General features: G+C 41.1%; 1 protein-coding gene across 2 annotated transcripts in view; it reads left to right on the top strand.

Annotated features, from left to right (window-relative positions):
- The first annotated feature begins 4,262 nt into the window (after positions 1-4,262).
- The window catches only part of KCNIP4 (potassium voltage-gated channel interacting protein 4), a 215,220-nt gene continuing 201,814 nt past the window's right edge, over positions 4,263-17,668 (top strand). The window contains exon 1 of one of the 2 annotated variants that reach the window (XM_019480158.2): positions 4,263-4,723. In XM_019480158.2, the coding sequence (XP_019335703.1) occupies positions 4,612-4,723 (112 nt within the window). In that variant the 5' untranslated portion in view covers positions 4,263-4,611. The remainder of the gene's footprint in view (positions 4,724-17,668) is intronic. The other variant, XM_019480168.2, reaches the window with a different exon arrangement.

Below are 17,668 nucleotides of genomic sequence, written 5' to 3'. Positions count from 1 at the left end.
CAGTTCTTGTGCTCTTGCTCCACTTCACTTATTTGCAGTTATTAAAACTATTGGGTTTCTACTTTAAATCTATATAAACAATACTCTTGAAGAAAAAAAAATCCTAATATTTACATATATTTTATTTGTTTGTATTGCAGTAATGCCTAGAAGACACAATCAGGAAAAAAAGGGCTCCCTTAATTAGGTGATATACATGCTTACAACAAACAGAGCTTACATAGTACACTCTAAAACATATGCTTTTGTTCAGTATAATCTATATGCATAAATGCTGTAAATCATTCTCTTGCTAATACTTGTAGGAATAAGCGGTATATTGAAACCAAACATTTTTTCTTCTGTGAAAAAATACAGGTGTTTGTAGACTGGAATATATCAGTAGACACTTGTCCATATTAAGGAGGACATAGCGGACATTGTGCCTCAGAAGGTTTGGACACATACATTTAGCGCCCTTTCAAATGAGGAATGTTTCAAAAGGGCAGCAGCTGGTATGTTCTAATTATTATTAGATGATGATGATATGTGAATGAAATGAAAATGTTTCAAATGTTCTCCAGTGTAAAAAGCTGGAGTGGTTTTGCTTCCTTTGAATTATTCTCAGCTTGCTCCCATATAACAATTAAAACATACCAAACCAGCTTCTGCCCTCTTGAAACATTCCCCTTTTGAAAGGGCTTAAATGTATTTCTGCCACACCCAGACGAGACAGCGTTTCCTACTGCTGCATAACTCATAAATGCCTCTGTAATACATATTCAAATGGAAAAGCTTCCATTTGTAAGATGGAGGGAAGAGGGAAGGGGCAGTGCAATATCCTCAGTCACCTATTTTCTGCCCTTTTGGTGCACCAGGTTCTGTTAGTGGCACCAGTTTTACACAATCCTGGTGCTCAGCTTCTTCCTGCAGCTTTTCTACCCTCTCACCTTGGACACCTGTGAAGGAACAGAACAGTCCAACCCTGTACTGTTTTTAGAGTATATGAGCTATTTTCAGAGTACTCAGGAACAAAATTAATTGGAGTTTTTTTCCATACCAGTTTAGAAATCCAGATCAGGTTGGTATTATATAACTGCACATGTATTACTTAATAGTTGTATGTGCGTATTTTAAACAAGTCCAGCCAGGAACATCATTAACAATCTACACACTTCTTCTGTTCAATGAAATATACTAAGAATGTGTTTTCTCTTGGAGATACACTCATAGGATGACTGCAGCTGTATTCCACATAACCATAAAGAAGATATTGTTTGGAGAGGATCATAAGGAAGACCTCAGGACCAACTAGAAACACTCTGGATAGGTGTAATAGTTTTCCTTCAGCCTTAGGAGAAAACAGAGGTTTAGGCAAAAGGCAATAGCCATATGTAGACAAAAACAATGACAGAGAAGTGCCCATTTCTGTTTGCTGCTGATTCCAAATGTCACTGATGAGCCTAAAAGATGACAGTTTCCCGAAGATATTGGTGATAATGCTCCAGGGTTTACTGCTCTTTAAAGCTTCTCCTTTCACTCGCATAAAGAACTGCCAGGATTGGTCAATGGGACCCATATAATTTGCAGTTTTGCATCCTCCACATTCGGACGGACTCCAGATCAGGTTCTGCGTGTAGAGACCAGAGAAAAATGTTCTATGGGAGCTGCTTGCATCCCTAGTTTGCTTCCAGTGTTTCTGAAACTGAACTGGCGTATCTCTAGAATAGATGTTGATAGCACCTCTGGTCTCACAGAGGGAAAACTCAGTAAAGTAAGCTATATAGCCTGGGTTAGCAGACTAAGCCAGAATTTAGAGCGTTTTCTTCCTTTTAATCATGTCTAACACTACATAGGGAAATAACAATGCTTGTCTCATTTTTATGTCGGGGTTGTTTGAATTAAGTTAGGATTCATTTGCTAAATGTGCATACTGCACAATGAATCAGATTTTCAGAATTTTCAGTACACGTCAGGTCCCATTGGGACACTCAATAGATGATGAGTTATTCTGAAAATAATGAAAACTTGATAATGATAAGAGCTATTTGAAAGAAGGAGGAAGAAAGAGATGGAAATGAGCTCAAGGATATAGTTCAGGGGTAGGCATTTATTTTGACTGGAACTGTTAATCAGTTCTTGAGTTCTTTTGAGGGCCACATGAGTTTTGGTGTCCTCTCAAGAGCCACCTCTCTCTCTCTCCTCTCCTCCCTCCCTCCTCAGAGCTCGCTCTCTCTCCCCAGAGCTGTAATAAGCCCCGATTCCCTGTGTCTCTCCCTGCCCAGAGGTAGCAAAACTCAATCCTTTCTCTCTCTCTCCTTTCTGTGCTCCTTCCCAGAGCTGTACCATGCCCCATTCTCTAGCTCTCTGTCTCCCTCACCCTGCCCCCCTCATACTACCAGGGCTCTGTAGCATGCCCCAATCACAGTCCCCACCCAGAACCTGCCAGTTTATACCACCACCAGCCTGATGTGGCAGTAGCAACCCTGGGTGGGCACCAGCATCAGTTGTAGATGCACTAGGGAAGTTCCAAGTGGGGATTGGGGCACTTGCCCAGGTCTATAGCTGACACTGTTGCATGAGTTCTGGGTGGAAGCCATCCCACCTGCATGCCTTGCACTGCAGAAGCCATCCCACCCACCTAGCACTACATAATAGTCAGAACTGTAGCCTCCAGCCACCCATGCGCCGCATCCCAAGAGTTCGTGGCCATCCACCCATGGACTGGATACAATCAGTTGGCGGGTCCACAAGCCATATTTTGCCCACCCTGGTATAGTGGGACACAGGTGAGAACAAGGGAGACAGAGATGAGAATCACAGAATTATAGAGAAGTAAGTCTGGAAAGGATCTTCAGAGGTCATCTAGTCCAACCGCCTCCCAGAGGCAGAATTATCCCTACCCAAAACTTCCTATACAAATCCATTGTCTAACCTATTAGTAAAACTACACAGTCAACCCTGACAGCCAAAAGGCATAACTCCCTAACCTACGACAGGTAAGAAAGGGGGACAATGGTAGCTAAAGTCCTGCTGCTGTGAGGGTTATTAAGATATGCTTGAGAAATCCAAGGAAGAGGGCCATGTCCCCTGCTACAGAAGGGAAAACCTCCACAATCTCTACCCATCTGACCATGGGGTAACTGAGCACAAGTACAGAGAGCAGATAAAGGGAGAGAGCATAAGCCAGAAGAAACTGAAGAGTAGAGAACAGAAAAATGAAGAGAAAAGGAGAGAACAAGATGCTACTTTCAAAAAAGAAGAGAAATTGAGAAAAAAAGATCAAACATATAATTATAGAATGATATTAAAGCATATAGTGGGTTGCTAATAATATCTAAAAGAAGGTGAAGGGCATTTCTTAAAAGGTCTGTGGCCTCCTGAAAAAATGTCAGAACTTCTCAACAGAGTTAGTGAGATTTCTTTCTAATGAGAAGTGTTAGGCAGTCTCCTCACAAAAGCTGCTACCAGACCCTACTTCTGATTGTTATTATTGATATATTTATTAATGGGATATGATTAAGAATGACATAAAATTGATCTTTCTGGGACTTCCCTTAATCTTCCTGGGTGCTTGGTATCCCAACTGGATTACAATCAGTTAATTTAGTGGGCTAAAATGCAAGCATTTCTTTCCCAGGCCTTAACATGTTGATACTGCATAAACATGTTTTAGAGCAAGTACTGTACACTGCATTTCTCAGTATTCATATTAATAAATACAACAGATACTATAGATAAAACCCTATAGATAAAAAAGCCATGATAATAACGTGCAGACTTTCCACTTCATCCTGTGACTTGCTGAATTCTAAGTAGTTACTGAGCATTATTAATTACCTATAAAATTCATGAGAGTTCGAGGTTTAACACTTGAAGAATCAAATCCTTAGTTTTATAGAATCGGCTCTTCTGATTTCTAAAGCAAAATCTACAATCTGGTGGGGGGGAGAGTATCCTATTCATAACATTCAGTTTTGTTAAGCAGAGATACACAAGATCATGCTGATAAGTTTTGTTGTTTAATTTCATTCTAATTTTCATTAGAGATCCTAACTAAGTTCTTGTTGCATATTGGAAGAACAAACTGTATGTAAATGCAAAGGGCAGTACTTTTCTGCCATTGAAAAAGGGCATCTTTGGTAAATGAGTACTTGTCAATCTTAACAAAAAAAATATTGTCAAAGTAGGCTTGAGTAGAATCAGAAAGCTTGAGCCTGGGAGCATTAGAATGCACAGTGCTGGTAGCAGTGTGCTCCCTAGTGCAAGTTTCCAGGGAGTGTTTCTTTGAACTGACACAGCAAAGTCTCGAGTTCTGAAACAGATGTTCTCCCATCAGCTCTGAAGTAACACTACTTGCCGGATACAATGTCATATCAAGGGGTTAGTGGTCCACCTCAGCGTTCTAAGAGGACTCACTGCTAATGAAAGCAAATGCTTAGAGAAGCATAAGATGCAGGGCTTTAGCTAATATTTTGTATCGACTAGGGTGGTCAGTTAATTTCTGCAGCGCAACACAACGTTGCTTTTCACCATTACAACTTTCTTCAAAACACAATATTGGTAAAATCCTCTACTTTCCCTCTGATTGCAAAGTGGTTTGAAGACTGGAATGATTTGCTTGTTTGAAGAATGTTGACTTTAGAGTGGGAGTCGGAGGGACTGCAAACAGTGGGTATTGTTGTGATTATATTTGCATCTCTGAAGCTGCTTCATTTGCTGGGACTGATTGATTTTTCAGAAGGTAAAGTGGTCACTCATAGTTTGTGCTGTTTGTAGCAACAGGATCTAATCTGTTAAGAGGCTGTATAAGTATATTAGACTGTAATAGTGTCATGTATAAAAACTGTAAAATGAAAATGCTTGAAAAAGTCAGAATAACTTGTGAACTGTAAATCTTGTTTTTCCTTCTATTGCTTTTACTTTCATATGAAATTATAAAACAGAAATGAAATCTAGCATAGGAGTATATGTTATGCTGTGCATTATATTTTACAGTGAATATGTGCTGAGCTATATTAGAAAAACTGAAAAAAAATCACATGTGCATCTATCAGTCACAGTCGCCTCTCAAAGCTGCTCCCTGATATAAAATGTATAGAGGTACATCTTAATATAGCTCATGGTTTTACAAAGGGGCATTTCAAGTTTATGATACAAATAGAGGTTTTTTTTTCTGTGTCAGTGTTTGTGTTCTACAAGTCATTATATTGTATAAATACAGTATTATTTCAGCATTATAAAGCAGTATAGCCACAGGTTTAAGACTTACATCTCTGTAGATCTAGCTTTTAGACAACATTCAGACATTGCATTGATGCTGACAAGCTACTTTAAAAAAAAATCTTATTTGTTTGCTAAGACTCAATCTATTCTCCATTTATATATCTATGGCCATAACATGTAATCTATTACTAAGCAGGACTTCCCATTAATGTCAGTAGAAGGTTCTCAGTGGCACAAGAAAGACTGTGCTGCACACATATTAATTTCAAATTTGCCACTTCAAGTCCATTCCAAAAAATGGAATTTATACTGTTAACTAATCTAATTTGTGTCTGAATATTGTATTGTAAACAAAGGACATTCATTCAGTAAGATTCTGCTTAGGCTAAAGGCTGTCTTTCTTCCTAGGTTTGTGAATAACAAAAATTCCCTGAAAGTTCTGTGATATGGCTGCTTTTCCGTCATAATCAGGTAGCTAATGAGAGCAAACCAGCTTTCTGAAGCATTAAGTTTTCATGTGGGAAAAAGATCTCTGATTGATGTAGAATTGCACAGTCACCTCATAAAATAGTTCAACATAGTGATGAAATGTGAAATCTTTAAGTTACCTTTTATAGTTACTGAACTATTTAAATAAATCATTCCTAAAACCACATGTGGTGAGAATTTATAACATTTGGCAACAGACTGTCACATTACTAAATAATATGTTCTATGGAAGTGTGAAATTATTTTTTCACTCTTCTAAACAGATGAGTAATCTTTCTGTCTTTAGACACTGGGCTGAGTAGACTTGGCCATAAACATTTAGCATTTTCTAATCATCTTGTTTTTAGTTGTGTGACAACTACAGCTTTATGATTCATGGTAGCAGATCATTTATAGAAATAATAGAGCATTCATCTTCTAACAAATTTATGCCTCTTTTCTTAATTCCTCACAAAATCATGTGTGATTAAGCCCATAAGAAAATGTTCTTTGCTTTATATTTCAAGTACATTAAATCATTCCCCACCCCAACAATCCTCTGGTAACAAATAAATGAATCCCATCATTAATAAAAAGTGTAGCCTGATTTATAAAATAATACATAACTATTGAGTGTGAAAGCTAGAATTATAAAATAATTTACCCTGTCATGCCATGATATTGCCTTATGCAATTATATGATAATTTTATTGAAAAGCACCAAGTATTTCGAGCTGAATGATCTATACTGTATACAAACACAAATGTTATGAGCACAGTAAAAACATTACAATGTTTCTTGTGCAAATAGCTGCAATAATTTAGGAGATTTCTTACTCCACTGAGGCCTGTTCAGCACTCCTTACCTCTTCCAAATGCAGGCAGTCCTACTAAAGCTAATATGGATTCTGTCAGCTCAGAAACAAAGTGCTTTGCAGGTAATTCCTAATTTATACCATGTGCTTTTTCTTCTGACTTGAACCTGAGCTTTCCTGTTGATTTCAGAGAGAAAATGAACAGGTGCTAATGGCCAAATGCTGATCTTCTGCAGAAAACCAGAGAAGAATGACTTTATATGTAGATCAAAATGAGAGATTGTAGAATCAGTTCCTGCAACCTGGAAGCATAAGCAGTTCATTTCAGCAGCCCTTCTTTTGTGTATTTAGAGAGTTCTGAACAACGTGACCGGATGAAAATCTGGTCACATCACTGTCAGGCCCACACAATCCATATATATTGATGCATTTATCCTAGTAACACCCAATTTACAGCTATGGAACCTGAAACACATATTAAAGGACAGATCCTTAGCTAGTTTAAATCTATCAATGAAATCAATAGAGCTATGCCAGTTCATACCAGCTGAGGCTCTCCCATGACTGGCTTACTTTTTGGGGAAGCAAGAAGACTGTGGCTGAACTGGGAACAGAGCACAGATCTGAGGGCTGGGGAACATGATTTATGAGGAGAGACTGAGGGAACTGGGCTTATTTAGTCTGGAGAGGAGACGACTGAGGGAGGATTTAATTACAGCCGTCAACTACTTGAAGAGTGTTTACAAAGAGGATGGAGCTAGACTTCTCAGTGATGACAGATGACAGAACAAGGAACAATGGTCTCAAGTTGCAGCAAGGGAAGTTAAGGTTAGATATTAGGAAAAACTTTCTCATGAGGACCACTGGAACAGGTTACCCAGAGAATAACCTTGAATCTCCATCCTTGGAGGTTTTTAAAGCCTGGCTAGACAAAGCCTTGGCTTTGGACCATAACCAACATCATTGGTGATGGCCCTGCTGTGAGCAAGGGGTTGGACTAGATGACCTCCTGAAGTCTCTTCTAATCCTCATTTTCTATGATTCTATGATCTCCTGAGCCAGTCCAGAGGTTGCATACAAAACCATTCCTCATCCCTGTTTGCGATAAGTAGACCTGAACAATTCATGGAGTGGTTATTTCTACCCTTCCTATTCCTGAACTTTTTCTATTTTGCCTCCTCCCACTGCATGCAGGGAGATACCAAGTAGCTGAAAATAGATTTACCTATCCTCTACTTGACTTGCAGCTGCTTCAGCTATCTGCAAAATGAAAATACAGAAGTTTGTTTGTTGATTATTTGCTATCATATATAATAAGATGTGTAAAAACTTCTTCATCTTTGTTCTAGGTGCCTTAAACATTATCTAAAATAAATATTCAACTAAATCAAGGCTGGTAGAAAATCCTCAGGAAAAATCACCTCTTATTTTTCTTAATAAACCCCCATTTCTCCAATATATAGTCACCTCCATTTGGGAGGAAATGTTCTTCAGCAATTGAGGTGAAGAAAGGTCTTATAATGGGCCTTGAAGGATGGGGAGTGGATCCAGAGAGGGTGCAGTTATGTGGCTGCATCCTCCTTCTGGACTGGACCATGCTTGTGGAGCCTCTAGGGAGTTTTAAAAAGTCCCCAACGTGGACGAGAATGCCCCCTTCCTCTCTATACTCAGAGGCATGACCCTTCCCTTGCCCTTCCCCTATTCCACTGTCTGCACCTGTCACTTTTGGCACTGTCTCTGGGGTGGGCCATTCAAAGTCATTGCTGTCCACTCTATCTGGGCTATGTGAGCAATTGTCTTAGCTGGGAATAGCAATAGTTGGAAAGGCAATGGGTGGTAGTGCCAAGTTCCCACTCCTTGGGCTTGGTCACAGGGTGCTGGAAATAGTGTGGGAATCTACCCCCCTTGCATCAACACTGCTGCCACTGTCACTGAGCTCAGTCCCCATGCAGCTTGGCTAGAGTGGCCAGCAGTGACTTTGAAGCTATTCCTGCCCCCAGGACAGGACAGGCAAAGCAGCAAAGACAGTTGGTGCGGTAGGGGGAGAGGAGGAAACATGCCATTGAGCACAGAGGGGAAGTAGAGGATTCTTATCTGCTTTGGGGACTTAACAGAAGTCCCTAAAGGCTTCCACGGTGTGGTCTGCCCACATTGGTGGGTTATGGGGGAGGAGGTTGGGAGTGGGAATGCAGCCATCCTTGCAGTGCATATAGCTGCTTCTACACCCTCCTTTGCCATATCCTGGCTCCACTTCTGCTGATGGGAAGGCCCCTCCCCCAGTGATGTTGGGTAACTGCAGCATCCTTGTGGAGAAAAGCTCTTCTTCTAACCATTGCTCTGTTGAAGTAAGGAGGACCTAGACAACCCTCTCAAATGTACTACATGTCATTGAGTCTTGTATTTGGTCAGCATCCCTACTGTGCTACACTGAGTTTTCCCAGCCTACCGTGTGTCCCATATTCTCTTTTTCTCCTATCCTCTTACTTAGAAGAATGAGGAAAGACTGAAAGAGCTATGATTAACTGGTGCATGGAGGGGAGATTTGATAACAGTCTTCAAATACCTGAAGAGTGATTACAGAGACGATGGAGATGGGCTTTTCTCTGTGGCTCTAGGAGACAGGACTAGGAGCAATGACCTCAAACTGCAGCAGAGGAAATTTAGATTAAACACTAGGAAGAATCCTCTGACTATGCAAGTGGTCAAGCATTGGAACAGGCTACCTAGAGCACTTTTGGAATCTCCATCCTTGGAAATTTTTAAGAGCAGGTTAGACAGACACTTGACTGGGATTGTTTAGTTATGGATGATCCTGTCTTGAGCAGGGCGCTAGACTAGATGACTTTCTGAAGTCCCTTCCAGCCCTACTTTCCTATGATCCTAAGGGCCTTGTTACATGTTGCATTTTGAGCTACTTGACTGTTGATCGGTGTTAGTGCTAGGTAGAGTTTGGAGAAGTCACACCTTAAAGCTAAAACCTTCTCTGACTGTTCCCCACCTGCACAGCTGAGACTTGTCACTAAAGAGCTTGTGAGCAGGGGCCTGACAAGAGCTACAGCTGTGAGTTGCCACTACAGGCTTCTATTGCTTATTTAGGTGGGGTTGCGCGTGAAAGATGTGTTAGGGGGTGGAAACATGAAGCTGAGAGGCAAACAGTTAATGGGATGGAATTGGGTAGTGACATAGGAGGTGGAAAGGAAATGAGATTGGGCGAGGGGTGATGAAATGAAAGAAGTCAGCCACTGAAGAAGTAAAGAAAAAGGAGTAAAAAATAAAGAAGAATTAAAAAGAAATGAAGAGGAAGTAAACTAAGTAAGTTCTTATGTTTTCATAATTTGGGATTGGGGTGTGGGGGGGTGCTTCCTGGGATGGCTGGGAGGGTCATATCCAGCCCGCCAGTTGATCCTGTCCAGTTGCTGACCACTGCTGGGAACCTGAGGAGGGAGGGCTGCTCCCTGCACCACTCTGCTATGATGCAGCTGGGGCCAGGCCAGGCCACTCAACATGCAGACTCCTCTGTCCCCCACCTGGCTTCTTGTTGATGCCACGACTGCACAGTCCTGACACCACAGCTGCCAGCAGCCAGGCCTGAACAGGACAGGGTGTAATGCAGCATGCTAAGTAGCCATCCCCGAAGATGAGTCACTGCCGCCATGGCACCACTAGTTCTTGCCAGGTGCAGGGGGTGTGGCTTGGCCCAGGGCAGCCACCCTAGCTTTCCTGGTGTGGTACAGGGGGGGCAGCAGCTCATCGCAGCAGGCAGGTGGGATGGCTACTCGACGCATTGCATCCTGCCCCGTCTTATGCAGGCCCAGCTGTGGCCACAGTGCCAGGACCGCACATTGCCCACAGGAAGCCAGGCAGGGGGTGAAAGTGGACATAAGGGGGTGGAGGGATCTGTGTGCTGTGTTGCCTGGCCTGGCCCCAACTGTGGCAAACAGAGCAGCATGGGGCACTGTCCTGGGCTCTTGATGGCAGCTGATAGGCTGGATAGGATCAAATTCTTCCTCCCCGCCTTTCCCCAGCTTTCAGCAACTCACCAAAATTCCTTAAGTGGCCCTCCAGCCCAATTGATTGCTCACTCCCACCCTAGGCCCTAGATGGTTGTCACAAATGAGGCATCAGCCTCAAGGTAGGGATCACTCAGACAGCAATAACCCAGAGCGAAGAACTGGAGAGAATTCAGTATAGTGTGTATATTTTGTGGGAAAGCATCTAACACTGTATGTGCATAGGGATTGTGGGCAGTATTGTGCATTACTTGTGGGGGGGCGGGGGGAATAGGTAGTAGTTTGTGTGGAGCTGGGTGCATTAATTGATTTTTGGTCCTTAAGAGGCCAGTATGTGCTGCCACTTTGTTGTGTGTAGTCCATTATCGATGGGTTAGAATGCCTTCAGGTATAAAGCTTATTGGAAGGATATTTCCTCATTATAGGAATCAAATCAACCAGTTTTGCAGTGAGAGGATGAGCTTCTCTAGCTTCTATACTCCATTAACCTTTAACAGGTTGCAGAACTGGCTGTTAAACTTCAGGTGCTTGTCCAAATATTTGACTTCCGGGGCACATGCAGACTGTGCACTCAAGATTGGCATCTTTTGTACAGCAGTGGCTGTTGTTTTTTGTCTTCAACTAGAGTATCTTCCAACATCCTACCTCGAAGGCAGAAAGGGCCAAGTGGAGCCAGCCAACCTTCTGGTGCTTCCTAGTGCCCAAAGATATGAAACAGACTGAGCGCAGCATCTCTGTCTCTTGCTCATTTGTGATGGCTAATAACTTAGCATCAATCCCTTTTCATTGTAAATATAGTAGGTAGGTTAGTGTAGTATTAGATTTTTATTCAAGGAAGCTTTTTCTCCACCTTTAAGTGCCCTGTATGTCAACTCTTACATTTGAGCAAAAAATCCAAGGTTCTGATACTATCCTTCATGCAAAGCAGCCACACAGTGACAAGTCACTTAACTGACACTTTTGTTTGGCTCAGCGACATATTTTACTGGCAGTTTTCTATTTGCTTTATTTTTTTTCCCAAAAAGCCTCTAAAGGTGAGGCATCAGGAGATCCCCTTCCTCCACTCATTGCTGCTGTAATCAGCAGTGAAAATCTGAGGGTGGTAATGACTCATTATTTCTTCTACGCTGCAGCACTGATGAAAGAATTTCCAGAACAAGCCCTGGGATGACCATTAAATCAGTAACTCTGATTCAACAAGAATATCCATTCTCCTTATTGAAATCAGACTATAATAGGGGAGCAACATTTTAACCCCCAGATGTTCTCCCAATATAATTTCTGTACAACTGGCAGAAAATTCATGGTTATGGTCACCAGGCATGTTTGCTTAAAGTTCTCATTTATGGTCATACTGAACACTCTGGACACCCATGTGGCTGGGAAATGATCCTTCTCAGCTCCCTTCTGACCCCCTCAGCTCTCTTGGTGCCCTCCCACCCGCCTTGCTGCCTGCCTCCTTCCAGTGAAGCATTCACCAATATCAACAGACACTCTATGTATTCACTGGCCCTCACTAGTTGCAAGTCTCTGGTGAGGATATTGTTTCTGCTGTCATCATCTGATAATGAAATGGTGGCCCCATCTGCTGCCTTACACCAGGAAGTTTCAACACTTTCAACACCTCCTTCAAAGATCTAGTCACATAAATTATTAGAAATCCTGTTAATCTCTTAAAGACAAACTGATTTTGCTAATAAATACAGGACTTGTACAGTCTGCTCAGATTCTCTGGCAGACACTTGTCTGTTTCTGTGACAGAGTGATAGTCCACAGTTGCAAAGGGTCAGAACATTGTCTACGTGTAAAGCCCTCTCTACACATTACAAATATTACGTAACTGGCTGATTAATTGCACAATTATGTGAGATCAGCTACACATGCAAAGTACAGTAAAAGCTTTGTTATCTGGCATGAGTGGCATAAGGCGGTGACTGGTTATATACAAATTCTGGTTACCTGAAGGTAGGGGGGTTTCTGCCAGACGTGAAGCAGGGGAGTGGTGTGGGGAGGGGGCACGTGGAGTGGCAGCAGTGCAGGGTGGTGGGTGGCAGCAGCGGTGAGCTTTCCCTGCTGCATACCAGCTTCCACACACCCCCTGCGTCCGGCCAGATGGACAGAAATTCCAGTTAATAGCGTATTCTGGTTATTTACATGCCAGTTAACACAGCTTTTACTGTACCTATCATTCCATAAAAAACTTCAACCAGCTGTAACATTAGACCTTAAAATGTTTCCTAACTTTATAGCTGGTTGCTATCCAGCTTTATTTTGCACGTGTAGCAGGGTCTCCCCAGGAGCCCCGTCAGCTGACCAGGTTCCTAGCTGCAGGGGTGCACCATACCTAGCCAAGGCTGGGAGTTGTGCAACTGAGGGGACTCTTAGCTTCAATAGTTGCTGACTCTGAGTGCCAGCAGTGCCCCATAGCAGCTGTAGACTCTGGGTCCCACAGCTGCAGACTCTGGGTCCCAGCAACACACCTCACAATGCTTGCACTGAGCTGGTTCCTGGCAGCCTTAGGATGTGGCTGCAATCTTCCAACCCCAAGAGTGCGTGGAGTTCCTGGAGCTGAAAGGGGCCTTCAGATACAATGAATAAGTCAGTGACCATGAGGCAAGCTGCTTAGGATCCTCAAAGATGCATAAACTGCTATAGAGGACTTTCTGCTTGCACTCCTTAGAGGATTCTTGAGCTACTCTGAAGTTACTAGGTATTTATACACTATGACCCAAAAGAAAGCAGGTGAAATAAACTGCCCACAAGGCTGGGTGAATTTATTATCGTTGGATTAAAGGAATAATCATTTACCCTCACCTTAGTGATTGATTATTTGAAGGATAATATTCAAAACATCCTACAAAATAGAGAGTTCACCCTTAGTACCATCCCAGAAAGTAATGTTCATAAGTGCATTTTTAGACTTCACAGAACCAAGTGTTTGCATCCCTGAAACTGGGTACAAAACCTAAACAACAGCAAGAATGTGTCTAAAGACTCTGGATTTTGTCCTGGATTTTATATACCTTATGTAAATTTGGATGGGATTAATATCCTCTCCAGGCAATTATCACATTGATATCCATCTCAAGTCAACAGTGATGTTTTGTTTTGTCCTCCGTTTCTGTCAAGGACAATAGTGATAGATGCTTTCAATCTTACCTAAGAGCTCATCTAGACTGGCACCAAATTCAGCCTGTGATTATGAGACAGGTACCATCATTGCATAAATATTTTGGAACTCAGAGCTCTTTGGCTCAAGCAGCTTTTCTCTGATTCAAGACAGAACAATAAGGTTAATAAGAAACAGCACCTCTGCTGTCTGTACAACTACAAATGGGACAATACACCAGCGGGTGACTGACTTGGAAGCTTATAAATTACTATGTAGAACTTTATCTTTTGGAGAGTTTTCCACAGGTGGGGTCAACCTTGCATACACTTATTTGCTGCAGAAAAGAAAAATAATTGTTGCATATTCTGATACAAGAGGGAATCTGAATGTGAGATCCTTTTCAGGGAAAAAGGGGAATGGACAACTTCTTGGAGGAAAAGGGCATCACTAGCTATTGAGCCTGGGAATTAGGGATACAGCCTATGAATCAGAACTTCTAGACCTTAAATGCTAAGGGCTGTACATGAGAGAGCAACAGTGGAAAAAAAACCTGGTCATACCCAGTTCACTCTCCATTACAGCATCCACTCCCTGTGTGACACAGGATACTGGCCAAAGTAGACCTGTGGTCCAACCCAATAAATGGCAGTTCTTATGTTCAGATGCACTCCTTAGCTTTCATGCTTGCTGATTCCACAAATCTCAAATGAGGCTTATCTTCATCCATACCTTGATTCTCTACCTCTGGATATTGGCTGGCTAGCGTGCATGAAGAAAGCTTATTCTAGAGAAGTCCAAACTATACTAATCCAAAGTATGAAGCTACAGGAATTATTTATGCAGAAAAACAGAAAAGAAACGGATTGACAAGAACCAGTTCCACGTAGTGATCCCTGGTAACATCTCTGATGGCCAAAAGCTCCTGAATCTACAAAAAAATGCCAAAGCGCACAAAGATAAAGATACAGACACCATTTTTGTCATACGAAAGAAGGAAAGAAGCCCCTTTGAGCACATCAACACAATATGTCTTCAGCACAGTCAGACAATCCAAATTTTCTGGACTGCTTACTGTGACTGTAAACAACAGGACACTCCATCAGTTCTGTAAGGGCGTGCCTACTGGCTATGTAAATCCACCATTTTCTGATTCAGGACCAGATGGTGTTTCATATCCTATAATGTATGAATTCCCTTAGGAATCTACCCATATAAGCATTCTATCTGATTCATATAGCAACATAATACCCTCAAGTAGGTTATGGAGCAGTATGCAACAAAAAAACAGTTGCCATATGCTTCAATGATTTGTCATACATTTTTTATAGTTTTTGGCAGATTTAGAAGTTATTGGTAATAAATATGGATTTAGCTTGAGTGACTCTACTGGCCTCAACTGTGGCAATTTGACTAAAGGAGAGAATCGTGTTTTCAACAAATAGATCTCTATCCATTAATAACTTTATAAGTCAGAGCCACCATCTCAAGTCCTACTTAGGAAACATGCAGTCAGTGCAGATCTCTGAATAATGGTGTTAGAAATTCATAATAACATACTCAATTTACATAGTAGGGTACGTCATTCTGCACCAGCTTCAGGTTTGAAATGTTTTTAAGGTACAGTTCCATAAGATAATCTATGCATGAAGTGAAACAGGCTCACTTTTGGAAGGTCTGACTGGGTTCAGGTTGGGCAGGGGGAAGCATTTGTAGTCAATGATGCATTTTAGGTCTATAGAGAATGCAGAAAGATGTGAACCTTAGGCTATAACTTCAATTATATAAAGACATGTTCTGTCATTATCTGAAACAAAATTATGAAGCAATGAGCATGTAAATTTGTAGAAGTATTGATCATGACAGATTTCTATGATATTACACTGTTGTAAAGTATAGCTAGTTTAGTCACTTCTATTCTTAAATTCTTTTCTTAAGGTACCTCATGAATCTGGCATTTTCAGATCAGTGATATTATTATAGGATACTGGCCTTAGTCAAGGCGCATATTATACATCCACATATATCCTGTAAAGGACTGTATAGAAACATCAAGGTTTTCAAATCAGTTGAATCAGTTCCATGTAATAGGAATGGTTACAGGGGTTTAAATCCACTATAATATCATTCCACGGTCTTTAGCCTCATTAAAAATGCTGGAAAAATTAGATTATAAAACATGTAAAGATGGATCAGCTGCTAACTTAACGCTGGCTGAACACCTGCTTTGTGTCACCAGGACAGCACAGAGCAGCCAGAAGGAATTATACAGGGAGATCTGGCCTGAAGTCAGGTTTGGGTTTAGAAATGTACACACCCCAAAAAATCCTTCTAAATTCACTAACCCATGACCTTTTGGTGCTGCTGTGCTTTTAGTATATGTAATCATATCTGTTAGTACAGTTAAGGTGAATCATTTATTTATTTATTTATTTATTTGGTGGGGGTGTGGGAAGGAACACTATAAAGCTAAGACTTTTGGTATTACTTGGAACACAATAATTTTTATGATTGAGATAAAAATCCCAAGAAAAGTGCAGCATGTAATGGAAACCCTGAAAATTTCAAATTACTGTGGTATTTAGCTAGGCCTCTGGTAGTAAATACAAATCTTTATAAATACTGCACTGGTGGTTTTTTGCCTAAAATATATGTAACTGCGGAATAGTATCCTACTTTCAAATTAAAACTACAGCCAGTTCAAAAAAAATAATTTTTATATTGCTTTTAAAAGGGTTGAGTGTATATATGTCTTCCTCTGTTTTAGAATATGCATGTAAATACATGGAACTTACTTATTTATGGGATACAGCTGCCCAATTATGTGTTTTACTGCAACTTTACATTATTCACTTAAGAATGAATAAATATCTTCTAAAATTAATGATGACACTATGATTTAATTTTAAAGGTCACAAGCAAAGACATTTTTGAAAATCTATAGGAATAGTTCAAGAGAAACTGAGGTGGGGCAGTTACATTATTTCTTTTGTGATGGTCCTAGAGGTGATGTGTCCATAACAGATGCAGCAGTCTTGCTGGGGCCAGGAAATAAATAAGGTTAATTTTATGTCATGATTTTTTTTCAATTACCAAGCTAATCAATCATCTGAGAGGCAGGAACTTCCCCTCTAACCCCCTGCCCCCCTTCACCCCCCCATCAATTGACAGGACCTGTGACACAAGCTCCCATAAACTGGGTTGTCATATGCTGTGTGTCAGTCACATTTGATGAAATCACACTCTCCGCTGCTGGGAGTAGGGAAGCTGTACAATGCCAAATGTAGCATTCCATGGCCAAGAAAAAAAGCCTTATATTCCCCTTTGAGCTGACCACAAACATTTCACACAGCTGTGCTTTGAAGGACGCTATCAAACCTGCAAACAAGGGGAGCCCCAGTTTATTAAGGTCTAAAGTTTATTATTGTAGAATAGAGTGCTTAAAATTGTAACCTTTAGATTTGCGGAGGTGTTTAACATGCATATTTCTGCATTTCATTTTCAATGATGTCTTGTATTTACTCTCTAACCATATTGTTGCAGATATAGTGAAGGTATAAGCTAAACACATTTGGCCATTTTGGTACGCGGTGGGGGATACATGGTCGTAGTTGAAGAGTCAGGATTCTTCTCTCCACATCAGCAAGGGAAGAAAAGTTCAGCACAATGTTAGAGGTTGCTGTTTTATTGGCTATGTTATCTTTAGACTGAGCTGTAAACTCCAGTTCTAAGCACTTAAGGTCAAGTCTCCACTGCTCTAGACTGCACTATAGACTACCACAAAGAAACATGGCATAGCAATTCACTGTGTACTAATGCTTAAAATGTATATAAAAGTGCCATTTTAGAGCAGCTCTGGGTACATGCCAATAAGCAAATCTGAAACAGTGTGTATTGACACATACCCAGCAGGGCTCTAATGTAGCCACATTACATCCGCTAAGTGAGCAAGGCATGCTTCATAGCAGTGTTCCCTAATATGACTTGGAGGTGTGTTAGGTATGTTTTATAGTTACTATAGCATTTGTTTTTCTACAGACAGGTAACAATGATCTTGAATA

The sequence above is a fragment of the Alligator mississippiensis genome, chromosome 2, assembly GCF_030867095.1.
Source record: "Alligator mississippiensis isolate rAllMis1 chromosome 2, rAllMis1, whole genome shotgun sequence".
Lineage (NCBI taxonomy): Eukaryota > Metazoa > Chordata > Crocodylia > Alligatoridae > Alligator > Alligator mississippiensis.
The sequence above is the reverse complement of the archived record's forward strand: the minus strand, read 5'-3'. Positions and strand labels throughout refer to the sequence as shown.